This window comes from Ranitomeya imitator, chromosome 3 (genome assembly GCF_032444005.1).
Source record: "Ranitomeya imitator isolate aRanImi1 chromosome 3, aRanImi1.pri, whole genome shotgun sequence".
In the NCBI taxonomy this organism is placed as follows: Eukaryota; Metazoa; Chordata; class Amphibia; order Anura; family Dendrobatidae; genus Ranitomeya; species Ranitomeya imitator.
Window position 1 is genome coordinate 27233478 of NC_091284.1, and position 27361 is coordinate 27260838.

The following is a 27361-nucleotide window of genomic DNA, read 5'->3' on the forward strand; positions in this document are numbered from 1 at the left end:
GTCCTGCGTGCTAATTCTTTGTTTGTGAAGGGATCAAAGTGTCTCTTTGGTGTTCAGAAGGTTTCATTTTTGGGGTTCATTTTTTCCCCTTCTACTATCGAGATGGACCCTGTTAAGGTCCAGGCCATTTATGATTGGACTCAGCCGACATCTCTGAAGAGTCTGCAAAAGTTCCTGGGCTTTGCTAATTTCTATCGTCGCTTCATCTGTAATTTTTCTAGTATTGCTAAACCATTGACCGATTTGACCAAGAAGGGTGCTGATGTGGTCAATTGGTCTTCTGAAGCTTTTCAAGAGTTAAAGCGTTGTTTTTCTTCTGCCCCTGTGTTGTGTCAACCAGATGTTTCGCTTCCGTTCCAGGTCGAGGTTGATGCTTCTGAAATTGGAGCGGGGGCTGTTTTGTCGCAAAGAGGTTCTGATTGCTCGGTGATGAAGCCATGCGCCTTCTTTTCCAGGAAGTTTTCGCCTGCTGAGAGAAATTATGATGTTGGCAATCGAGAGTTGCTGGCCATGAAGTGGGCATTCGAGGAGTGGCGTCATTGGCTTGAAGGAGCTAAGCATCGCGTGGTGGTCTTGACTGATCACAAAAACTTGACTTATCTCGAGTCTGCCAAACGGTTGAATCCTAGACAGGCTCGTTGGTCGCTGTTTTTCTCCCGTTTTGACTTTGTGGTTTCGTACCTTCCGGGCTCTAAAAATGTGAAGGCGGATGCCCTCTCTAGGAGTTTTGTGCCCGACTCTCCGGCTTTGTCTGAGCCGGAGGGTATTCTCAAAGAGGGAGTAATTGTGTCTGCCATCTCCCCTGATTTGCGGCGGGTGCTGCAAAAATTTCAAGCTAATAAACCTGATCGTTGCCCAGCGGAGAAACTGTTTGTCCCTGATAGGTGGACGAATAAGGTTATCTCTGAGGTTCATTGTTCGGTGTCGGCTGGTCATCCTGGTATCTTTGGTACCAGAGATTTAGTGGCTAGATCCTTTTGGTGGCCGTCTCTGTCGCGGGATGTGCGTTCTTTTGTGCAGTCCTGTGGGATTTGTGCTCGGGCTAAGCCCTGCTGTTCTCGTGCCAGTGGGTTGCTTTTGCCCTTGCCGGTCCCGAAGAGGCCTTGGACACATATCTCTATGGATTTTATTTCGGATCTCCCCGTCTCTCAAAAGATGTCGGTCATTTGGGTGGTTTGTGATCGCTTCTCTAAGATGGTCCATTTGGTACCCTTGTCTAAATTACCTTCCTCCTCTGATTTGGTGCCATTGTTCTTCCAGCATGTGGTTCGGTTGCATGGCATTCCAGAGAACATCGTTTCTGACAGAGGTTCCCAGTTTGTTTCGAGGTTTTGGCGAGCCTTTTGTACTAGGATGGGCATTGATTTGTCTTTTTCCTCGGCTTTCCATCCTCAGACAAATGGCCAGACTGAACGAACCAATCAGACCTTGGAAACATATCTGAGATGCTTTGTTTCTGCTGATCAGGATGATTGGGTGTCCTTTTTGCCGTTGGCTGAGTTTGCCCTTAATAATCGGGCCAGCTCGGCTACCTTGGTTTCGCCGTTTTTCTGCAATTCTGGGTTCCATCCTCGTTTCTCTTCAGGGCAGGTTGAGTCTTCGGACTGTCCTGGTGTGGATACGGTGGTGGACAGGTTGCAGCAGATTTGGACTCATGTAGTGGACAATTTGACCTTGTCCCAGGAGAAGGCTCAACGTTTCGCTAATCGCAGACGCTGTGTGGGTCCCCGACTTCGTGTTGGGGATTTGGTTTGGTTGTCATCTCGTTATATTCCTATGAAGGTTTCCTCTCCTAAGTTTAAGCCTCGTTTCATTGGTCCGTATAGGATTTCTGAGGTTCTTAATCCTGTGTCTTTTCGTTTGTCCCTTCCAGATTCTTTTTCCATCCATAACGTATTCCATAGGTCGTTGTTGCGGAGATACGTGGCACCTATGGTTCCATCTGTTGATCCTCCTGCCCCGGTTTTGGTGGAGGGGGAGTTGGAGTATATAGTGGAGAAGTGTTATGAAAGGAAATTCAGTACTACAATGGACATAGCGGTCAGAGCACATACAGTGATCTGACAATAACCCAAAATCATAGAACGAGCTCTGAGACGTGGGAACTCTGCAGACCGCAATCCCTAATCCTCTCCAAACAAGACTAGAGGCAGCCGTGGATTGCGCCTAACTCTGCCTATGCAACTCGGCACAGCCTGAGAAACTAACTAGCCTGAAGATAGAAAATAAGCCTACCTTGCCTCAGAGAAATACCCCAAAGGAAAAGGCAGCCCCCCACATATAATGACTGTGAGTTAAGATGAAAAGACAAACGTAGAGATGAAATAGATTCAGCAAAGTAAGGCCCGACTTTCTTAACAGATCGAGGATAGAAAAGGTAACTTTGCGGTCTACACAAAACCCTAAAGAAAACCATGCAAAGGGGGCAAAAAGACCCTCCGTACCGAACTAACGGCACGGAGGTACACCCTTTGCGTCCCAGAGCTTCCAGCAACAAATTAGACAAGCTGGACAGAAAAAATAGCAAACAAATAGCAAAGAAGAACTTAGCTATGCAGAGCAGCAGGCCACAGGAATGATCCAGGGAAAAGCAAGTCCAACACTGGAACATTGACAGGAAGCCAGGATCAAAGCATTAGGTGGAGTTAAGTAGAGAAGCACCTAACGACCTCACCAGATCACCTGAGGGAGGAAACTCAGAAGCCGCAGTACCACTTCCCTCCACCAACAGAAGCTCACAAAGAGAATCAGCCGAAGTACCACTTGTGACCACAGGAGGGAGCTCACAACAGAGAAGATTTTGGATTCGGCTGTGCCGAGTTGCATAGGGAGCGTTAGGCGCAATCCACGGCTACCTCTAGTGTGGTATGATAGGATTAGGGATTGCGGTCAGCAGAGTTCCCACGTCTCAGAGCTTGTCCTATTTTATTTGTAACTATCAGGTCACTTGTGTGCTCTTAACCACCAGGTCCGTTGTGGTTCTGAATTACCTAATCATAACATGAAACCCATAAAGGCAACAGGTTTCTGCTAATAACCAAGAAAAATTATCTTTCACAATTGGTGCAGAATCCAACCAGAGGAGCAGCACTTTTAGACCTAATACTATCTAATAGACCTGACAGAATAACAAATCTGCAGGTGGTCGGGCATCTAGGAAATAGCGACCACAATATTGTACAGTTTCACCTGTCTTTCACTAGGGGAACTTGTCAGGGAGTCACAAAAACACTGAACTTTAGGAAGGCAAAGTTTGACCAGCTTAGAGATGCCCTTAATCTGGTAGACTGGGACAATATCCTCAGAAATAAGAATACAGATAATAAATGGGAAATGTTTAAGAACATCCTAAATAGGCAGTGTAAGCGGTTTATACCTTGTGGGCATAAAAGGACTAGAAATAGGAAAAACCCAATGTGGCTAAACAAAGAAGTAAGACAGGCAATTAACAGTAAAAAGAAAGCATTTGCACTACTAAAGCAGGATGGCACCATTGAAGCTCTAAAAAACTATAGGGAGAAAAATACTTTATCTAAAAAACTAATTAAAGCTGCCAAAAAGGAAACAGAGAAGCACATTGCTAAGGAGAGTAAAACTAATCCCAAACTGTTCTTCAACTATATCAATAGTAAAAGAATAAAAACTGAAAATGTAGGCCCCTTAAAAAATAGTGAGGAAAGAATGGTTGTAGATGACGAGGAAAAAGCTAACATATTAAACACCTTCTTCTCCACGGTATTCACGGTGGAAAATGAAATGCTAGGTGAAATCCCAAGAACCAATGAAAACCCTATATTAAGGGTCACCAATCTAACCCAAGAAGAGGTGCGAAACCGGCTAAATAAGATTAAAATAGATAAATCTCCGGGTCCGGATGGCATACACCCACGAGTACTAAGAGAACTAAGTAATGTAATAGATAAACCATTATTTCTTATTTTTAGGGACTCTATAGCGACAGGGTCTGTTCCGCAGGATTGGCGCATAGCAAATGTGGTGCCAATATTCAAAAAGGGCTCTAAAAGTGAACCTGGAAATTATAGGCCAGTAAGTCTAACCTCTATTGTTGGTAAAATATTTGAAGGGTTTCTGAGGGATGTTATTCTGGATTATCTCAATGAGAATAACTGTTTAACTCCATATCAGCATGGGTTTATGAGAAATCGCTCCTGTCAAACCAATCTAATCAGTTTTTATGAAGAGGTAAGCTATAGGCTGGACCACGGTGAGTCATTGGACGTGGTATATCTCGATTTTTCCAAAGCGTTTGATACCGTGCCGCACAAGAGGTTGGTACACAAAATGAGAATGCTTGGTCTGGGGGAAAATGTGTGTAAATGGGTTAGTAACTGGCTTAGTGATAGAAAGCAGAGGGTGGTTATAAATGGTATAGTCTCTAACTGGGTCGCTGTGACCAGTGGGGACCGCAGGGGTCGGTATTGGGACCTGTTCTCTTCAACATATTCATTAATGATCTGGTAGAAGGTTTACACAGTAAAATATCGATATTTGCAGATGATACAAAACTATGTAAAGCAGTTAATGCAAGAGAAGGTAGTATTCTGCTACAGATGGATCTGGATAAGTTGGAAACTTGGGCTGAAAGGTGGCAGATGAGGTTTAACAATGATAAATGTAAGGTTATACACATGGGAAGAAGGAATCAATATCACCATTACACACTGAACGGGAAACCACTGGGTAAATCTGACAGGGAGAAGGACTTGGGGATCCTAGTTAATGATAAACTTACCTGGAGCAGCCAGTGCCAGGCAGCAGCTGCCAAGGCAAACAGGATCATGGGGTGCATTAAAAGAGGTCTGGATACACATGATGAGAGCATTATACTGCCTCTGTACAAATCCCTAGTTAGACCGCACATGGAGTACTGTGTCCAGTTTTGGGCACCGGTGCTCAGGAAGGATATAATGGAACTAGAGAGAGTACAAAGGAGGGCAACAAAATTAATAAAGGGGATGGGAGAACTACAGTACCCAGATAGATTAGCAAAATTAGGATTATTTAGTCTAGAAAAAAGACGACTGAGGGGCGATCTAATAACCATGTATAAGTATATAAGGGGACAATACAAATATCTCGCAGAGGATCTGTTTATACCAAGGAAGGTGGCGGGCACAAGGAGGCATTCTTTTCGTCTGGAAGAGAGAAGGTTTTTCCACCAACATAGAAGAGGATTCTTTACTGTTAGGGCAGTGAGAATCTGGAATTGCTTGCCTGAGGAGGTGGTGATGGCGAACTCAGTCGAGGGGCTCAAGAGAGGCCTGGATGTCTTCCTGGAGCAGAACAATATTGTATCATACAATTATTAGGTTCTGTAGAAGGACGTAGATCTGGGGATTTATTATGATGGAATATAGGCTGAACTGGATGGACAAATGTCTTTTTTCGGCCTTACTAACTATGTTACTATGTTACTATGTATTGTACTCCAGAGCTGCACTCATTATTCTGCTGGTGCAGTCATTGTGTACATACATTACATTACTGATCCTGAGTTACATCCTGTATTATACCCCAGAGCTGCACTCACTATTCTGCTACTCTGCTGGTGCAGTCACTGTGTACATACATTACATTACTGATCCTGAGTTACATCCTGCATTATATCCCAGAGCTGCGCTCACTATTCTGCTGGTGCAGTCAGTGTGTACATACATTACATTACTGATCCTGAGTTACGTCCTGTGTTATACCCCAGAGCTGCACTCACTATTCTGCTGGTGCAATCACTATATACATACATTACTGATCCTGAGTTACATCCTGTATTATACTCCAGAGCTGCACTCACTATTCTGCTGGTCATACATTACATTACTGATCCTGAGTTACGTCCTGTATTATACTCCAGAGCTGCACTCACTATTCAGCTGGTGCAGTCACTGTGTACATACATTACATTACTGATCCTGAGTTACATCCTGTATTATACCCCAGAGCTGCACTCATTATTCTGCTGGTGCAGTCACTGTGTACATACATTACATTACTGACCCTGAGTTACCTCCTGTATTATACTCCAGAGCTGCACTCACTATTCTGCTGGTGCTGTCACTGTGTACATACATTACATTACTGATCCTGAGTTACATCCTGTATTATACCCCAGAGCTGCGCTCACTATTCAGCTGGTGCAGTCACTGTGTACATACATTACATTACTGATCCTGAGTTACATCCTGTATTATACTCCAGAGCTGCACTCACTATTCTGCTGGTGCAGTCACTGTATACATACATTACATTACTGATCCTGAGTTACCTCCTGTATTATACCCCAGAGCTGCACTCACTATTCTGCTGGTGCAGTCACTGTGTACACACATTACATTACTGATCCTGAGTTACATCCTGTATTATACCCCAGAGCTGCACTCACTATTCTGCTCTTGCAGTCACTGTGCACATACATTACATTACTGATCCTGAGTTATGTCCTGTGTTATACCCCAGAGCTGCACTCACTATTCTGCTGGTGCAGTCACTGTGTACATACATTACATTACTGATCCTGAGTTATGTCCTGTGTTATACCCCAGAGCTGCCCTCGCTATTCTGCTGGTCATACATTACATTACTGATCCTGAGTTACCTCCTGTATTATACTCTAGAGCTGCACTCACTATTCTGCTGGTGCAGTCACTGTGTACATACATTACATTACTGATCCTGAGTTACATCCTGTATTATACTCTAGAGCTGCACTCACTATTCTGCTGGTGCAGTCACTGTGTACATTCATTACATTACTGATCCTGAGTTACCTCCTGTATTATACCCCAGAGCTGCACTCACTATTCTGCTGGTGCAGTCACTGTGTACATACATTACATTACTGATCCTGAGTTATATCCTGTATTATACTCCAGAGCTGCACTCACTATTCTGCTGGTGCAGTCACTGTGTACATACATTACATTACTGATCCTGAGTTACATCCTGTATTATACTCCAGAGCTGCACTCACTATTCTGAAGGTGCAGTCACAGTGTACATACATTACATTACTGATCCTGAGTTACATCCTGTATTGTACCCCAGAGCTGCACTCACTATTCTGCTGGTGCAGTCACTGTGTACATACATTACATTACTGATCCTGAGTTACATCCTGTATTATACTCCAGAGCTGCACTCACTATTCTGCTGGTGCAGTCACTGTGTACATACATTACATTACTGATCCTGAGTTGCGTCCTGTGTTATACCCCAGAGCTGTACTGGTTGTAGGGAAATAGTCAACAATCTTGTAGTCAGACAATGCCAATTAAGTTTTCACATAGATGATAAATATTAACATAAGCACTTAATATTTTTTGCAGTTCTACCTACAGTAAATCAAGTGCTTAAGAAAGGATTAATTACTCCTTGTGTTAATTTGGTGGCCGAGTGTTTGGTGTCCTCGGCAAAACCAGCCGCAGAGATCCAGTGGATTACAAATGGAATAAATTACTCTTCAGAAGAAGACTCCATTACGCACGCTAATGGAACAATGAGTAAGAGGAGTCAATTGTACATGACGACGACACCGGATTTGTTTGGCCGTCAAATATTTTGTTTGGTCTATCAGCCCAAGATACCTTTCGATTTCCAGGACAATATCACCACCAACGTCAACTTGACCAACATTCTATGTAAGTGTCTACTAATTTACATGAGTTTTTTGTGATACTTTGTTTGGGTGGAGATACATAAACTACATGTCCAGACCAGATTGTTATTATTATACATTTTTATAGCGCCATTTATTCCATGGCGCGTGACATGTGGAAAAGGGGGCAAATATAGACAAGTACAATAAACATGAGCAAAAAACAAGGCACTAACAGGTACAGAAGGAGGGAGGACCCTGCCCGTGAGGGCTCACAGTCTACAAGTGATGGGTGAGGATACACTAGGTGAGGGTAGAGCTGGTTGTGTGGCCGTTCAGTAGGTTGAGGATCACTGTAGGCTTGTCGGAAGAGGTGGGTCTTCAGGTTCTTTTTGAAGGTAGGCGAGAGTCTGATGTGTTGGAGTAGAGAGTTCCAGAGTATGGGGGAAGCACGGGAGAAGTCTTGGATGTGTGTTGTGAATTCTGTGGCTGAATTCACTCCTGTGGTCACAAGTGGTACTGCAGCTTCTGAGCTTCCTCCCTCAGGTGTTCTGGTGAGCTCGTTAACTGCTTCGTTACTTAACTCCGCCTGATGCTGCTATCCTGGCTCCTTGTCAATGTTCCAGTGTTGGATCTGAGCTTCTCCTGATTGTTCCTGTGACCTGCTGCTCTGTATAGCTAAGTGCTTTTTGCTATTTTGTTGCTTTTTTTTTCTGTCCAGCTTGTCTTTTGTTTTGCTGGAAGCTCTGAGACGCAAAGGGTGTACCGCCGTGCCGTTAGTTCGGCACGGTGGGTCTTTTTTGCCCCCTTTGCGTGGTTTTTGCTTTAGGGTTTTTTGTAGACTGCAAAGTTCGCTTTACTGTCCTCGCTCTATCTAGAATATCGGGCCCCACTTTGCTGAATCTATTTCATCCCTACGTTTTGTCTTTTCATCTTACTCACAGTCATTATATGTGGGGGGCTGCCTTTTCCTTTGGGGTATTTCTCTGGGGCAAGTCAGGCCTATTTTTCTATCTTCAGGCTAGCTAGTTTCTTAGGCTGTGCCGAGTTGCATAGGTAGTTGTTAGGCGCAATCCACAGCCGCTTTTAGTTGTGTTTAGGATAGGATCAGGTGTGCAGTCTACAGAGTTTCCACGTCTCAGAGCTCGTTCTTTTGTTTTTGGGTATTTGTCAGATCACTGTGTGCGCTCTGATCGCTAGGCACACTATGTCTCTGGATTGCCTTCATAACACCTTTCATTAGCAAACATAACAGATGTGGTTGTGAGAAGAAGAGATGAGAGGGGAGTAGAGAAGGAGATCTTGAGAGGATCGGAGGTTGCATGTAGGTAAGTACCGGGAGACCATGTCACAGATGTATAGAGGAGACAGGTTGTGGATGGCTTTGTATGTCATAGTAAGGGTTTTGAACTGGAGTCTCTGGATGATAGGAAGCCAGTGAAGGGCTTGGCATAGGGCAGAGGCTGGGGAATAACGGGGAGACTAGTCAGGCAGCAGAGTGAAGGATGGATCGGAGTGGTGCCAGAGTGCTGGAGGGGAGGCCAGAGAGTAGGAGGTTGCAGATAAGTAATCCATTTCCTAAATATATTAGTAACCTTTTTGTCCGTTCAGTTCTACTTTATACCTTTAGTAGCTCTAAAATTCTGTAAAACAAGCAAAAAAAAATCTAAAAGTTTTGAAGTTCCAAATCCTGAAATGCCTCCCCCAAACCAGTGTACTCAAACTACTCTTACACTGACTGGTGGAGCTTAGTTTTTTCTTGGCATGAAGATAGTTTATTATCCTTACATGGGTTGTCCTAGGTTAGAAAACCATGGACTATCTCTTCTAAAAAAAAAATCTCAACAAAACAAAAAGAGAATGGAGCTGTAATAAAGTGCACAATCTCTAGACATTTGCTTATTTTTTTTAAAAATCCTTCCCCAAGTCATATCTATAGTTCTATAGTTCTCCTTCTTCTTAGAGAGTCTCTCAATAAATGTTTTCACCCAGTTTCACCTTTTTCTGCTTTCTCTGGAACTCACAATGTCATGACCCATCTATTATTATTATTATTTATTATTATAGCGCCATTTATTCCATGGCGCTTTACATGTGAGGAGGGGTATACGTAATAAAAAAAAGTACAATAATCTTAAACAGTACCATTCAACTGGTAGAGGAGGAGAGAGGACCCTACTCGCGAGGGCTCACAATCTACAAGGGATGGGTGAGGATACAGTAGGTGAGGGCAGAGCGGTTGTGCAGCGGTTTGGTGGAAAGAGGGTTACTTCATGTTGTAGGCTTGTAAGAAGAGGTGGGTCTTCAGGTTCTTTTTGGAGGTTTCCATGGTAGGTGAGAGTCTGATATGTTGAGGTAGAGAGTTCCACAGTATGGGGGATACGCAGGAGAAATCTTGCATGCGATTGTGGGAAGAGGAGATAAGAGGGGAGTAGAGAAGGAGATCTTGTGAGGATCGGAGGTTGTGTGCAGGAAAGTACCGGGAGACGAGGTCACAGATGTATGGAGGAGACAGGTTGTGGATGGCTTTGTATGTCATGGTTAGGGTTTTGTAATGGAGTCTCTGGGCAATGGGGAGCCAGTGAAGGGATTGATAGAGGGGAGAGGCCGGGGAATAGTGGGGGACAGGTGGATTAGTGTAGTAGCAGAGTTTAGGATAGATTGGAGGGGTGCGAGTGTTAGAGTGGAGGCCACAGAGCAGGAGGTTGTAGTAGTCACGGCGGGAGATGATGAGGGCATGGACTAGGGTTTTTGCAGATTCTAGGTTGAGGAATGTGCGGATTCGGGAAATATTGAGTTGAAGTGGAAAAGGCTTGGATATGTGGTTTAAAGGAGAGATCCGAGTTAAGGATTATCCCGAGGCAGCGAGCTTGTGGGACTGGGGAGAGTGGGCAGCCATTTACTTAAATAGATAATTGGGGTTTGAGTAAGATGGGAGAAAGATGATGAATTCTGTTTTGTTCATGTTAAGTTTTAGAAATCGTGCAGTGAAGGATGAAATAACGGACAGACATTGAGGGATTCTAGTTAGTAGGGAGGTGATATCTGGTCCAGAGAGGTAGATCTGTGTGTCGTCAGGCCAAAGGTGTAAATTGAGAAGAGCAGAGGTCCTAGAACAGAGCCTTAGAGAACACCGACTGATAGGAGGCAAGATAAGCAAGATGAGGAGGAGGTGTGTGAGTGGGAAATGGTGACTGTCCGGTCTGTTAGGTATGAAGAGATCCAGGATAGGTCCAAATCTGTGATGCCAAGAGATGAGAGAATCTGTATGAAGAGGGAATGGTCGACCATGTCGCTTGGATTTGACGGTTAGTAGGTCAGTTTCGGGTGAATGATGCAGTCGGAAGCCATATTGTAAGCGGTCAAAGAGGGAGCAGAAAGAGAGGTAGGATGACAGTTCAAGATGGAGTTGTGTTCCAGTAGTTTTGAGGCATAGGGGACAAGTAATATGGGGCGATAGAGACTGAGAGGATGGGGCAAGGGAGGGCCTTTTTTGGATGGGTGTGATCGAGGCATGTCTGAAGCATGAAATAGTCTACAAATCTTGAAAGTTTATTATCTGTCTTTCAGTCCTGCAGAAATAAAAAAACAACTTACAACAATGTCTATGGGAAATTAAAATGGTAGCTTTTGGAATTTGCACGTACCGCAGAGTCCCAAAATAGACTGTTTCTTAGAGCGTTAACCTTACTGTATTTACTAAGCTTCATTACTCACTCTGGCGTCGCCAATCATTGTTTATTGATACATGTAGTTTATGCTGACAGGGTTAGCTTTTTCTTCTTTCCACTAACCTTTTTCCCTAACTAGCGAGATTCCACTCACTGACTGGAGAAAGAAACTGCAGCGTTTAAATTTTTCACATTGAATTTCCAAACCCTCTTACGCAGGTGAAAACATGGACTCCTTTGTTCCTACGATAATACCACTAATTGCTACAGAAAATTTCCCTTCTCGATGTTAACCTCCTAAACTATTGCAACAAGTTGCTCCAAATCTTGGAGTCCTTCCAACTAATAAATCAAAAATCTTGAAATGTCTAGATTAAATTACATGAAAATTAATGAGAAGGGGCATCACAAAGTTTCCCAACCACTACCCTCTTCTTAAAGATGGTTTAAAAGCCAATAAGATAAAGTCGTGCCACTTCCTTCAGCACACCACACCGTGGCCTGTGAGAATCAAGAGAATCTTGTTGTTCTTTTTACATATTTTAATATGATTCTATACCTTTACCTTTAAGGGGTGCCCCATCATTAAAAAAAAGTACCATAAATAAATAATACTCACCCTTTCCAATCCTTTGCAATTTCCTTTCTGATGTTTGTGCATATACTAAATACAAGAAAGTGGTATACATACTAATTAAAAGGGGATAAAAATAGTTTTATAAGGGCTCAGACTGCTATAAAAAAAAGAAACAGAAAATAAATCGATATTCACTCTAGTTTCCTTGCAGCTCCAGTTCCAACACATATCTAGTGTTGGCTAGTCTCTGCTTTCTGGTGCAGTCTTATAATGGTTGGATGTGCCCGCCCACCTCGGCTTGTGATTGGCTGAATGAGTATTTCCTGTGTATAAAAATACAACTAGGAAGCAGAGACCAGCCAGGACTACATATATTTTCTAACTGGATCGGTGAGGTGAGTATTGTTTTTTATTTTTTTTAATTTATAAAAGTATGAGCCCTTTTCAAAATATTTGTTATACAATTATTTCCCACTTACGTTTGTGTTTTTTATTATACGCACACACCTCAGTCCTTTATACTGTGAATTATGTACCAAAGGAATAAAAAGCAACCCTCGTGGATGCGTCTCTGTAAGAAAAAACGTAACTTATCACATATAATAACATGGTGAAGTAATGTACAGAGCAAGAAGATTCAGCACTTTAATTTAAATGCAATAAAATAATAAAGTAGGTAGCAGAGTCAACTAATTGGGTCACTGCCCGCCCATATATGTGAGGATCACAGAATCACAAAAATTATCTACTGGTTGTAAGCAAGTGAACGGATACTTACAAGCACACTCACCCTGCAGCATAAATCCACTGACGCTTATGAAGATGAGTGCGCTACGAGTGGAATATTATTTTTTCTTTTGCTCTTGTATTATTGTTTGTGGTATACTTGTGCATCACATGTTATGTTACTTGGTAATGAGTCTGTTCAGTTCACCTTGTCACCTACTTGTTTCACAGAATTTTTCTTGATTGACCATTCTGGCTTTACAGGAGCAAGAGAAGGGTGGGAAGGTGCACTAAACTGTTGAGCCATGACGAGGGTGCGCTGACCTCCTGTGCTTGGTTAGAACGGTCTACACAAATGTTGAATCGAAGTTGGCCGAATATGTTGATTCAGAGGGGAGCGACTGAGCATGGAGCCTGTACTGGGGTTTGTGTTATCTTAGACGGTTTGGGTAGTCTGAAATTTAGTTTATTATAGGATCTGTAGAGATCTTAATTTAGGAGGTCTGACGTCTTCTTTTGGGGTTTAGGCTACCTAAAAAGAAATGACCAAGTAGTTAGGCAGCTTTTGTGTCAATCTGATGCCAACCAAAGACCAGAGTACGTTTGGAAGAGGCAGAAGGAGGACAAATCCCCAATCACACGCCACCGTGCTGATATTTTTATTAGACCTTACATTTAGCAGATTTTTGTGAAAGGGGAAAAAATTTTGAGGAAAGTTTTTCATTTGTACAGGGTAGTATTTTAGGTGTTCAGGGGCCCCTGAGTAGATGTGTATTAATATACGGTAAAAAGGAATAAAAAAAATGTCATATGTCTCATTCTTGTCCTTGGCATTTAGTTCCTCCACAAATGGCCCACATTGAGGTCCTCAAAAGTGACCAAGAAGTTCTGCAGCTTTTATGTATGAACACTTGTAAGCATTGGTGCTTGTTACCTGATGGAGGATTTTGACCTAGTTAAAGGGACACTGTCACCTGAATTTGGAGGGAGCAATCTTCAGCCATGGAGGCGGGGTTTTTGTGTGTTTGATTCACCCTTTCCTTACCCGCTGGCTGCATGCTGGCTGCAATATTGGATTGAAGTTCATTCTCTGTCCTCCATAGTACATGCCTGCATAAGGTGCAATCTTGCCTTGCGCAGGCGTGTACTATGGAGGACAGAGAATGAACTTCAATCCAATATTGCAGCCAGCATGCAGCCAGCGGGTAAGGAAAGGGTGAATCAAAAACACAAAAACCCCGCCTCCATGGCTGAATATTGTTCCCTCCAAATTCAGGTGACAGTGTCCCTTTAACAGATCGCTCCCACAAACCGTCTGACTGTGACTGTCAGAAAGATGGTGGGTAAAACCGTCCTGTCTGCCATGTTCACTACAAGTTTCGATGCCTACATTGATGTCTCAGAGCAGGTTGACATGGCAGTGTGGCTATGTGATGCTTTCTGAGAGGGGTTGAGGACCATGTATATAAGACTGTGTTTGGTGTCAAGGTAAAGGTGGGTGGGTGACTAGGTTTAGCACAACCTTGTAAGGTAGGTGTTCCTCCCAGCTCGAGATTAGACATTTCAGAGCAGAAGATCCAGAGGAGGCGACTAGAATCTTACTGACTTAGCCACCATGTGAGGCCTAGAAACTTTCCTCATGGCTTGATGCATCAAATGGTAGTGAAAAAACCTCATCATTATCATTGTTCATGTTCCTTGGCCTTCGGTCCTTGGACACCCTATACCTAAAAGACTTTGCCTGAGATGGTTTCCAATTTATTTGAGGTTTCTAGATATTGTATCCACTTTGTGAGAGTGACCATCAAAATCTAGATGCTCCTTACACTTAACAACTCTCCCAGATTTCAGAAGACACTTCTCGAAAAAAGGTAGGTCTCCATGAAAAGGTAGTCAGGAATAGAGAAAGATGAGTGTTTGTAGGGCTGTTCTGCGGTCTGTATAAAAAGGGTTTTGTTATCTTACATATACTATGGGGTGCCTAGTTTGAGATCCTTATTTATTTTTGATGGTCCAGGCTTGTTTCTATTTATTAGGTCTGAACTGAGATTTATATTAGCTTAGAAGCCTTGGGTATCTGAAATTATCCTGAGGATGTAGAAAGCTCTTTATTTTGGAGGTCAGAGGTCTTTGTTTATTTTGAGGAGTCTCAGCCATGTTTTTAATGTAAGGAGTTTTTTTGTAAGGTCTATTTTTATTTAAATAGTCAAACTTCAGAATTTATTTAGGGGAAATGAGATCTACCGTATATTTGTTCTATAGGTTCTAAATGGGGTCATATGTGCTATTTGTAATTCTGTAAGGTATGAACGTTTCGTGAAAAAAAAATCCATCTCCTTTTTTAAAAATGTCTGTACATTTGATTAGTAAGAATAGCATGCACATACATGCTGATATTTTTCATAAAACACAATTAAACTTAGCAGCTCCCTGTGAAGGGAAGGAGCAGAGACATTTGGACGAAAATGTTTTTGGAAAGGTTTTTCATTTGTTCAGTGTAGTATTTTAGGTACCACGTGGCCACAAAGTGGATATGTATTGATATCAAGCATAATGATAAAATAAATCATTGCAATTGCCTAATTGTTATTTTTAAAGTTCCTCCACAGACGGTCCACATTGAGGTCTTCAAAAATGACCAAGAAGTTCAGCATCTTTTATGTAAATCTGATGCCAACCCAAGAGCAGAGTTCACTTGGAAGAGGTTAGTAGAAGGATGACAAATCCCCAATCACATCCCAGCCCTTACAGTTATCCAACAAAAATGATGGCTTGTGCTGTCATGATTCCACCACTCATGGTGTCCTAGGGACGCTGTGAAAAACAGCTCTTCCGCCCTATGGGATCAAGGGCTGGCTGAGCTGTCAGGATTGTGAGTGACAGGTCTACTGCCCAATCTGAGGCAGAGGTATTGTTATGAGTATTGTGATTGACAGATCAGCCATCCTATCTGATTGCGTTTGTGGGATCTCTTCCAGGTGTCATCTATTTTGGGTGATTACAGGGCTATTTAGCACTCTAACAATTGTCAGATCTTTGCCAATTACAGCTTTGCTCAAGTGGTGTGTGTTTGCTCTCTACATTGAGTTGTATTCTGATGTCCGTTGCCAACCTTGGATTTACCTTTCTGATCATCCGTTTGACTTTCCCATTTGTCTTGATCCGCTACATTCCTGATTCTCTGACCTCGGACTGTTACCGGACTACACTTTTTCTTTTCCTTTTGTCTATTACGACTCATGTCACTACTGCGAGGAGTTCCTCAGACTAGGGCATTGTCTTTGTCTCTACAATCCTCAGAATGGTCTTCGGCTAGTGCTTTTTTTGTTGAGATATAGTTTAGCTATGAAGAACCTGACAGGATCCAGGTCACGGAGGCAAAAATTATGACTCTGACACAGGGGGCTGCACCGCTGAGGATAACTGTACCAAGTTCTGACAGTGGTCCACCAAAGTGCTGTGGAACAATGCTGCTCTCAGGTGCCAGTTCAGCAGAGGCCTCTCAGATATCCTCAAGGACGCTCTGGCTCTCCATATTCCACCTTGTTCTTTGGAAGAGACCATGACCCAGGCTATTCGGTTAGATCACCGACTTTGGGAGAGGTGTGAAGAGAGACAGGGGAGTCCGGTCATGCCCCTGAACCTGTCCATTTACCTGAGGCGGAACTGATGGAAGTTGGAGCTGCCAGCACTTGGGTCATTTAGAGGAGTCATTCTGGACTGCACAATAGGCCCTCAAACAAGCAAGCCGGCTTCAAATGCCTAAGGCTGGATGATTGTCGAGGAGATCACTCTGACTTCCAGTTAACTTTTTGTTCCTTTGATAAAGTGCTGTTAAACGTAGAACTTCCAGAACCTGTGGTTATCTGCATTTGCTTTAATTGACTGTGGGTCTGCAACCAACTTCATTGATTCATTACTGGTTTGTAAATTAGAATTAGGGATAGTTAGATTAGAAAGACCAATCCAAATTGTCACCATTAACAAGTCACCATTACTCCAGAACTTTGTCCAGCTGGAAATGGTGTAATTCACACTTAGGCTGCCGTCACACTAACAGTATTTGGTCAGTATTTTACATCAGAATTTGTAATCCAAAACCAGGAGTGGGTGATAAATGCAGAAGTGGTGCATATATTTCTATTATACTTTTCCTCTATTTGTTCCACTCCTGGTTTTGGCTACAATTACTGATGTCAAATACTGACCAAATACTAATCGTGTGACGGCATCACTCTGAGTTCATCTTCTGCTATTTTTTGGGAGAATTTACCTGCTGGGTTGGTATTTGGATTTCCATGACTCCACATTCACAATCCTGTTATTGATTGGTGTCATAAAGGTATTCTTAAGAGGCGTCCTGTCATAAGAAATGTCTTAGTTCTGTACAAATTTTTTCCGCTAGTCTGGAGGGTCTTCCGAGGTACCCGAAAGACTTAGGAGATGTGCTCTCTGAACGACAGGCTGAGATACTACCTGCTCAATGTCCTCATGATTATGATATAAATCTTATCCTTAATGCCATATTATCTGTAACGCTCGCTCCCAGACTGGTTGGCGCAGGAATGTGGCGGCACTGTGCCACAAACCAGACTACCCTGGAAGGGGCGCGACTAAGTAGCTTCCTTGGTGTTCACTGGAGCCACTGATGGTGAGCTCAGGCTTGTGCGGCAGGCAGCTGCCAGGTGCTACTCCAGGGTGGTGTCTGGCTGTGGCTGCTGATCGCACTGGGGGACGGAACACTCGGACAGGTGCAGGCGAGTGTCGATGGGCAGGACTGACACTCTGGCAGGACGGCACAGCTATCGGGACCGGAACTGGTACGGGTAAGACAGGAGCATAGACAGGTGTGCGTAGTATATGGAGACAGGTAGGGACCTGTTCACTTTGGAGGAGAAGGGACAGATTCAGGGAGGACAGGAACACGGACAGGTATAAGTGATATATGGGAACAGGCAGGGACCTGTTCAGACAGCCGGACAAAGACCCGCGAGGTGCTGAACAAGAGCAAAGCAGAACCGCAAGGAGCGGAGCAGGGCAGAGCTGCAATGAGCGAAGCAGGACGGAATCACAAGGAGCGAAGTAAGGGAAAACCGCAAGGAGCGGAGCAGGGCAGAACCGCAAGGAGCGGAGCAGGGCAGAACCGCAAGGAGCGGAGCAGGGCAGAACCGCAAGGAGCAGAGTAATGTGGAACCGCAAGGGGTGGAGCGAGAGCAGGACGGAACTGAAAGGAGTGGAGCAGGAGCAGGACGGAACCGCAGAGCGTGGAGCGAGACCAGGACGGAACCGCAAGTGAACGGAGCCAGGTGCAGAGCGGAGCCGAGAGCAAAACAGAGCCACAAGTGAGCAGAGCCAGGTGCAGAGTGGTGCCGAGAGAAGAATGAAGCCGCAAGAAGCAGAACCGAGAGCAGAGCAGAGCAAAGCCGCAGGGTGCATTGAGCAGAGCAGAAGTAAACACAGAGAGTGGAGCACAAGGTTACAAGTAGCCACTGGTATAGAACTGAGTTCAGACTAGGTCAGGTGCAGGAGCAGGATAAGATACAAGAGTAGGACTGGGCAAGGACACAGGCCTGAGTATGCAGCCCTCAGGGAGGCGGAAACAAAACATAGAAAGCACAGTAACAGGTCTGGGTATGCAGCCCCCAGAGAAGGCAGAGACAGAACATACAAAGAAGTACAGAAACAGCTCTTGGCATGCCGCCCCCAGAGAAGGCAGAGACAAGACAGGACCTGGCAACAGAGCAGCAAAGTACAGACTGACAGAGTACGTTGGTCAGGCCCCACTCTAGGGGTTGGGATGTCTTAAGTACCTGAGACTGCATGGCAATTGGCTGGGGACACCTTAGGAAGGTGCACACCATCTCCATAAGACCCAGTAAGTGTCGGCGGCAACGCCCTATGCACACAGCCAGGAAGTATGCAAAGAGCAGGCAGGAGACATGAAGTACACAACATGGAGCCGGCAGCAGACAGAACTCACTCACAGCATGGCCTGGAGCAGTGAGTAAGTAAAAGGCAGGTGGGGGATGGGAGGCCAGGCAGTGATGCCGGCAGGATTGTTACATTATCTAACGCTCACCTGTATAATTTATTGGGTTCTGAACATACTGCCATGAAAGAATATGTAAATGAAAGTTTACGAAAGAGTCATGTTCGTCCTTCCTCCTTGCCAGTAGCTGCTGGGGTTTTTTCTTTGTTAAAAAGAAAGACGGCCTTTGTTCCTGCCTCGATTTCCGTGAATTAAACAAAATTACGGTTAAGAACACTTACCCACTTCCACTCATCAATATAATCAGTTTACAGGGACTAAATGGTTTCCTAAACTTGATCTTAGAGGGGCTTATAATTTTTTATGTATCTAGGAGGATGATGAGTGGAAGACAGTGTTTTTGACGTCTGAGGGTTTATTTGAAAATCTTGTCATGCCTTTTGAGTTAACCAATGCACCAGCAGTCTTTCAAAACTTTATGAATTACATTCTCTGATACTATTGGAAGGTAGAGTTGAGCGACCTTGACCTTTTTAGAGTCGAGCCGGGTTTTGCGAAACCCGACTATGTCCAAAGTCGGGTCGAGTGAAATCGGCCGATTATGACGTAAAGTCGGGATCGACCGAAACACGAAACCCAATGCAAGTCAATGGGGCAGCATAGTCGGCAGTGAGTGGGGGCCAGGAAAACACCTAGAGTGGCCATTTTAATGTCAAAACCATCCATTCTTCTTAATGAAGCTTGTCAAGCGTAATTTACCTTATAATAATTGGAAGGCATTTGAAATTGGGGGTCATTTGGCTAAAGTTGTGGGGGGTAGGGCTGGTTCAAGTAATTAGTGGGCCCAGGAAATCTGGACCACGTCACGGCAGTGGAGCAGGGAGAGGTAAGTATTTCAACTTTGCAAGTGCTGTGAACCTGAGCAAGCAGGGGGGGCCCACTCGTTGGCATTGGCACTGGCACAGGGCCCCTCAAAGTACAGCGGTGTGTTTGCACGGCGGGGGCGCCTCCCACCGGCAGCAACACTTTTGCGTACTATGAGAGGCCCTGTGCCAGTGACGTCGCCAACTAGTATTCCTCCCCCCACCTGATGAAGGAACCTGCACTTTCATCTGCACCTTCCTCTTTGTCCCCGTGTAAGGTGGTATGGTATGCGGGAAGAGCAACCTGACTTTCAGCAGGGTCACAATGTTGTTGTGTAGCGTGCACGGGGAATGTTGCGTTATGGGTCAATGTACCAGCAGACTCATCTATCACTGGCTGGGCAATGGGCACGATGAAGTGGAAACACAGATATAGGCCCAAAGAAGAAAGTGGGCTAAATGCAGTTCAAAATTGGTAACACAGGAATAACCAGGGGGCATTGCAGTGGAGGACAACTGGAATGAGAGGCTGACACAGAGAGTAGGGCCAAATCAGTAAGTAGTCGAAATGCAGTTCAAAATTGGCAACCGTAGTAAACAGGCGGCACAGCTTTGTTCAGTGGAGGAGAACAGCAAGGAGTGGCAGACACCGATAGTAGGCCCCAAACCAACTAGTACGCCAAATGCAGTTGTTCCATTTAACCACAATTTAATGAGAGCCTGAAGATAGAAGCTCAGGAAAGGCAACCTGGGGAACACCTTGGAGTGTAACACACCATCTCTCTCCACCCCATACCCATTTTGTATGGCCTAATGCAGTGTACTTTTCTACAACTACTAAACGAGAGTCGGAAGACCGAAGCAATGGCAAGGAAACCTGGGGAACACCTTAGAGTGTAACACACCCTCTCTCTACACCCCATACCCAATTTGAAGGCCTAATGCAGTGTAGTTTCCAAGAACTACTAAACGAGAGCCGGAAGATCGAAGCTCAGGAAAGGCAACCTGGGGAACACCTTGGAGTGTAACACACCCTCTCGCTACACCCCATACCCAATTTGAAGGCCTAATGCAGCGTAGTTTCCAACAACTACTAAACGAGAGCCGGAAGATCGAAGCTCAGGAAAGGCAACCTGGGGAACACCTTGGAGTGTAACAAACCCTCTCTCTACACCCCATACCCAATTTGTAGGCCTAATGCAGCGTAGTTTCCGACAACTACTAAACGAGAGCATGAAGATCGAAGCTCAGGAAAGGCAACCTGGGGAACACCTTGGAGTGTAACACACCCTCTCTCTACACCCCATACCCAATTTGTAGGCCTAATGCAGCGTAGTTTCCGACAACTACTAAACGAGAGCCGGAATATCGAAGCTCAGGAAAGGCAACCTGGGGAACACCTTGGAGTGTAACACACCCTCTCTCTACGCCCCATACCCAATTTGTAGGCCTAATGCAGCGTAGTTTCCGACAACTACTAAACGAGAGCCGGAATATCGAAGCTCAGGAAAGGCAACCTGGGGAACACCTTGGAGTGTAACACACCCTCTCTCTACACCCCATACCCAATTTGAAGGCCTAATGCAGTGTAGTTTCCAAGAACTACTAAACGAGAGCCGGAAGATCGAAGCTCAGGAAAGGCAACCTGGGGAACACCTTGGAGTGTAACACACCCTCTCGCTACACCCCATACCCAATTTGAAGGCCTAATGCAGCGTAGTTTCCAACAACTACTAAACGAGAGCCGGAAGATCGAAGCTCAGGAAAGGCAACCTGGGGAACACCTTGGAGTGGAACACACCATCTCTCTACACCCCATACCCAATTTGAAGGCCTAATGCAGAGTAGTTTCCAAGAACTACTAAACGAGAGCCGGAAGATCGAAGCTCAGGAAAGGCAACCTGGGGAACACCTTGGAGTGTAACACAACGTCTCTCTACACGACGGAAGGGCTGATTCTTAGGAAGGAAGGCTGTTGGAAATAAGCATTGCGCGTCCGAGGGTGATTATATTCTTATTAGGTATATACTCACCCTCGGACGCGCCCTGCTTCTTTATTTGGAATGAATGTTTATTTGCAATGTGGTGTTGACTTTCTCTATTATTTTGGTAATTAATGATTTTATTATTTTCATTATTTTGCATCTTCTCGGCAATAATATAAAGAAGACGCGACAGGACAACACTCGGTGGATGCCATATGTGTGTTTTCAATTTAAAAAAACTTTCAGTTAACTACTTGCAGGAGAAAGTAATTGTAGCTGGTGGCCATTTTTAGTACTGTACCAGATTAGAGTTGTGTGTTTGTTTTTAATGTTAAAATGTCTGCATTTGATATCTCACCAGTATTTTCTTTTTTATAAGCAAAATACTTATTTTTATATTTTCTGATGTTGGTTCCAGGGGTACACGGCCAGCAGTGCCCTGGTCAGTGTAGTAGTAGTTGAAAGAATGGACCGCAGACAGGCATCGAAGGCCTAAAATAATAACACATGGCTGTAGGCAATTTTAAATTGGTTCCAGGGGTACACGGACAGCAGTGGTGTGGTCAGTGGAGGCCTAGTGGAAGGAGTGACCGCAGACAGGCATCGAAGGCCTAAAATAATAACACATGGCTGTAGGCAATTTTAAATTGGTTCCAGGGGTACACGGGCAGCAGTGACCTGGTCAGTGTAGTAGTAGTTGAAAGAATGGACCGCAGACAGGCATCGAAGGCCTAAAATAAAAAAATTGGGCTGGCTGTAGGCAATTTTAAATTGGTTCCAGGGGTACACGGGCAGCAGTGGTGTGGTCAGTGGAGGCCTAGTGGAAGGAGTGACCGCAGACAGGCATCGAAGGCCTAAAATAATAACACATGGCTGTAGGCAATTTTAAATTGGTTCCAGGGGTACACGGGCAGCAGTGACCTGGTCAGTGTAGTAGTAGTTGAAAAAATGGACCGCAGACAGGCATCGAATGCCTAAAATAATAACACATGGCTGTAGGCAATTTTAAATTGGTTACAGGGGTACACGGACAGCAGTGACCTGGTCAGTGTAGTAGTAGTTGAAAGAATGGACCGCAGACAGGCATCGAAGGCCTAAAATAAAAAAATTGGGCTGGCTGTAGGCAATTTTAAATTGGTTCCAGGGGTACACGGACAGCAGTGGTGTGGTCAGTGGAGGCCTAGTGGAAGGAGTGACCGCAGACAGGCATCGAAGGCCTAAAATAATAACACATGGCTGTAGGCAATTTTAAATTGGTTCCAGGGGTACACGGACAGCAGTGGTGTGGTCAGTGGAGGCCTAGTGGAAGGAGTGACCGCAGACAGGCATCGAAGGCCTAAAATAATAACACATGGCTGTAGGCAATTTTAAATTGGTTCCAGGGGTACACGGACAGCAGTGACCTGGTCAGTGTAGTAGTAGTTGAAAGAATGGACCGCAGACAGGCATCGAAGGCCTAAAATAAAAAAATTGGGCTGGCTGTAGGCAATTTTAAATTGGTTCCAGGGGTACACGGGCAGCAGTGGTGTGGTCAGTGGAGGCCTAGTGGAAGGAGTGACCGCAGACAGGCATCGAAGGCCTAAAATAATAACACATGGCTGTAGGCAATTTTAAATTGGTTCCAGGGGTACACGGACAGCAGTGGTGTGGTCAGTGGAGGCCTAGTGGAAGGAGTGACCGCAGACAGGCATCGAAGGCCTAAAATAATAACACATGGCTGTAGGCAATTTTAAATTGGTTCCAGGGGTACACGGACAGCAGTGACCTGGTCAGTGTAGTAGTAGTTGAAAGAATGGACCGCAGACAGGCATCGAAGGCCTAAAATAAAAAAATTGGGCTGGCTGTAGGCAATTTTAAATTGGTTCCAGGGGTACACGGACAGCAGTGGTGTGGTCAGTGGAGGCCTAGTGGAAGGAGTGACCGCAGACAGGCATCGAAGGCCTAAAATAATAACACATGGCTGTAGGCAATTTTAAATTGGTTCCAGGGGTACACGGACAGCAGTGACCTGGTCAGTGTAGTAGTAGTTGAAAGAATGGACCGCAGACAGGCATCGAAGGCCTAAAATAAAAAAATTGGGCTGGCTGTAGGCAATTTTAAATTGGTTCCAGGGGTACACGGGCAGCAGTGGTGTGGTCAGTGGAGGCCTAGTGGAAGGAGTGACCGCAGACAGGCATCGAAGGCCTAAAATAATAACACATGGCTGTAGGCAATTTTAAATTGGTTCCAGGGGTACACGGACAGCAGTGGTGTGGTCAGTGGAGGCCTAGTGGAAGGAGTGACCGCAGACAGGCATCGAAGGCCTAAAATAATAACACATGGCTGTAGGCAATTTTAAATTGGTTCCAGGGGTACACGGGCAGCAGTGACCTGGTCAGTGTAGTAGTAGTTGAAAAAATGGACCGCAGACAGGCATCGAATGCCTAAAATAATAACACATGGCTGTAGGCAATTTTAAATTGGTTCCAGGGGTACACGGGCAGCAGTGACCTGGTCAGTGTAGTAGTAGTTGAAAGAATGGACCGCAGACAGGCATCGAAGGCCTAAAATAAAAAAATTGGGCTGGCTGTAGGCAATTTTAAATTGGTTCCAGGGGTACACGGACAGCAGTGGTGTGGTCAGTGGAGGCCTAGTGGAAGGAGTGACCGCAGACAGGCATCGAAGGCCTAAAATAATAACACATGGCTGTAGGCAATTTTAAATTGGTTCCAGGGGTACACGGACAGCAGTGGTGTGGTCAGTGGAGGCCTAGTGGAAGGAGTGACCGCAGACAGGCATCGAAGGCCTAAAATAATAACACATGGCTGTAGGCAATTTTAAATTGGTTCCAGGGGTACACGGACAGCAGTGGTGTGGTCAGTGGAGGCCTAGTGGAAGGAGTGACCGCAGACAGGCATCGAAGGCCTAAAATAATAACACATGGCTGTAGGCAATTTTAAATTGGTTCCAGGGGTACACGGGCAGCAGTGACCTGGTCAGTGTAGTAGTAGTTGAAAGAATGGACCGCAGACAGGCATCGAAGGCCTAAAATAAAAAAATTGGGCTGGCTGTAGGCAATTTTAAATTGGTTCCAGGGGTACACGGGCAGCAGTGGTGTGGTCAGTGGAGGCCTAGTGGAAGGAGTGACCGCAGACAGGCATCGAAGGCCTAAAATAATAACACATGGCTGTAGGCAATTTTAAATTGGTTCCAGGGGTACACGGGCAGCAGTGACCTGGTCAGTGTAGTAGTAGTTGAAAAAATGGACCGCAGACAGGCATCGAATGCCTAAAATAATAACACATGGCTGTAGGCAATTTTAAATTGGTTACAGGGGTACACGGACAGCAGTGACCTGGTCAGTGTAGTAGTAGTTGAAAGAATGGACCGCAGACAGGCATCGAAGGCCTAAAATAAAAAAATTGGGCTGGCTGTAGGCAATTTTAAATTGGTTCCAGGGGTACACGGACAGCAGTGGTGTGGTCAGTGGAGGCCTAGTGGAAGGAGTGACCGCAGACAGGCATCGAAGGCCTAAAATAATAACACATGGCTGTAGGCAATTTTAAATTGGTTCCAGGGGTACACGGACAGCAGTGACCTGGTCAGTGTAGTAGTAGTTGAAAGAATGGACCGCAGACAGGCATCGAAGGCCTAAAATAAAAAAATTGGGCTGGCTGTAGGCAATTTTAAATTGGTTCCAGGGGTACACGGGCAGCAGTGACCTGGTCAGTGTAGTAGTAGTTGAAAGAATGGACCGCAGACAGGCTTAGAAGGCCTAACATAACAAACTTGGGCTGGCTGTAGGCACTTTTAAATTGGTTCCAGGGGTACACGGGCAGCAGTGGTCTGGTCAGTGGAAGTCTAGTGGAAGGAGTGACCGCAGACAGGCTTCCAAGGCCTAACATAACAAACTTGGGCTGGCTGTAGGCACTTTTAAATTGGTTCCAGGGGTACACGGGCAGCAGTGGTCTGGTCAGTGGAAGTCTAGTGGAAGGAGTGACCGCAGACAGGCTTCCAAGGCCTAACATAACAAACTTGGGCTGGCTGTAGGCACTTTTAAATTGGTTCCAGGGGTACACGGGCAGCAGTGGTCTGGTCAGTGGAAGTCTAGTGGAAGGAGTGACCGCAGACAGGCTTCCAAGGCCTAACATAACAAACTTGGGCTGGCTGTAGGCACTTTTAAATTGGTTCCAGGGGTACACGGGCAGCAGTGGTCTGGTCAGTGGAAGTCTAGTGGAAGGAGTGACCGCAGACAGGCTTCCAAGGCCTAACATAACAAACTTGGGCTGGCTGTAGGCACTTTTAAATTGGTTCCAGGGGTACACGGGCAGCAGTGACCTGGTCAGTGTAGTAGTAGTTGAAAGAATGGACCGCAGACAGGCATCGAAGGCCTAAAATAAAAAAATTGGGCTGGCTGTAGGCAATTTTAAATTGGTTCCAGGGGTACACGGGCAGCAGTGGTGTGGTCAGTGGAGGCCTAGTGGAAGGAGTGACCGCAGACAGGCATCGAAGGCCTAAAATAATAACACATGGCTGTAGGCAATTTTAAATTGGTTCCAGGGGTACACGGACAGCAGTGGTGTGGTCAGTGGAGGCCTAGTGGAAGGAGTGACCGCAGACAGGCATCGAAGGCCTAAAATAATAACACATGGCTGTAGGCAATTTTAAATTGGTTCCAGGGGTACACGGACAGCAGTGACCTGGTCAGTGTAGTAGTAGTTGAAAGAATGGACCGCAGACAGGCATCGAAGGCCTAAAATAAAAAAATTGGGCTGGCTGTAGGCAATTTTAAATTGGTTCCAGGGGTACACGGACAGCAGTGGTGTGGTCAGTGGAGGCCTAGTGGAAGGAGTGACCGCAGACAGGCATCGAAGGCCTAAAATAATAACACATGGCTGTAGGCAATTTTAAATTGGTTCCAGGGGTACACGGACAGCAGTGACCTGGTCAGTGTAGTAGTAGTTGAAAGAATGGACCGCAGACAGGCATCGAAGGCCTAAAATAAAAAAATTGGGCTGGCTGTAGGCAATTTTAAATTGGTTCCAGGGGTACACGGGCAGCAGTGGTGTGGTCAGTGGAGGCCTAGTGGAAGGAGTGACCGCAGACAGGCATCGAAGGCCTAAAATAATAACACATGGCTGTAGGCAATTTTAAATTGGTTCCAGGGGTACACGGACAGCAGTGGTGTGGTCAGTGGAGGCCTAGTGGAAGGAGTGACCGCAGACAGGCATCGAAGGCCTAAAATAATAACACATGGCTGTAGGCAATTTTAAATTGGTTCCAGGGGTACACGGACAGCAGTGGTGTGGTCAGTGGAGGCCTAGTGGAAGGAGTGACCGCAGACAGGCATCGAAGGCCTAAAATAATAACACATGGCTGTAGGCAATTTTAAATTGGTTCCAGGGGTACACGGGCAGCAGTGGTCTGGTCAGTGGAAGTCTAGTGGAAGGAGTGACCGCAGACAGGCTTCCAAGGCCTAACATAACAAACTTGGGCTGGCTGTAGGCACTTTTAAATTGGTTCCAGGGGTACACGGGCAGCAGTGGTCTGGTCAGTGGAAGTCTAGTGGAAGGAGTGACCGCAGACAGGCTTCCAAGGCCTAACATAACAAACTTGGGCTGGCTGTAGGCACTTTTAAATTGGTTCCAGGGGTACACGGGCAGCAGTGGTCTGGTCAGTGGAAGTCTAGTGGAAGGAGTGACCGCAGACAGGCTTCCAAGGCCTAACATAACAAACTTGGGCTGGCTGTAGGCACTTTTAAATTGGTTCCAGGGGTACACGGGCAGCAGTGGTCTGGTCAGTGGAAGTCTAGTGGAAGGAGTGACCGCAGACAGGCTTCGAAGGCCTAACATAACAAAATTGGGCTGGCTGTAGGCACTTTAAATTGGTTCCAGGGGTACATGGGCAGCAGTGTATGGTCAGTGGAAGTCTAGTGGAAGGAGTGACGGCAGACAGTCTT

At 45.3% G+C, this 27361-nt stretch overlaps 1 protein-coding gene across 4 annotated transcripts in view; it reads left to right on the forward strand.

Annotated features, from left to right (window-relative positions):
- Nucleotides 1-27361, forward strand: part of LOC138672545 (nectin-1-like) — a 103337-nt gene that overhangs the window by 23474 nt on the left and 52502 nt on the right. For all 4 annotated transcript variants that reach the window (XM_069760623.1, XM_069760626.1, XM_069760625.1 and 1 more), the window contains exons 3-4: nucleotides 7344-7655; nucleotides 15185-15290. In XM_069760623.1, coding sequence (XP_069616724.1) covers nucleotides 7344-7655; nucleotides 15185-15290 — 418 coding nt within the window. The remainder of the gene's footprint in view (nucleotides 1-7343; nucleotides 7656-15184; nucleotides 15291-27361) is intronic.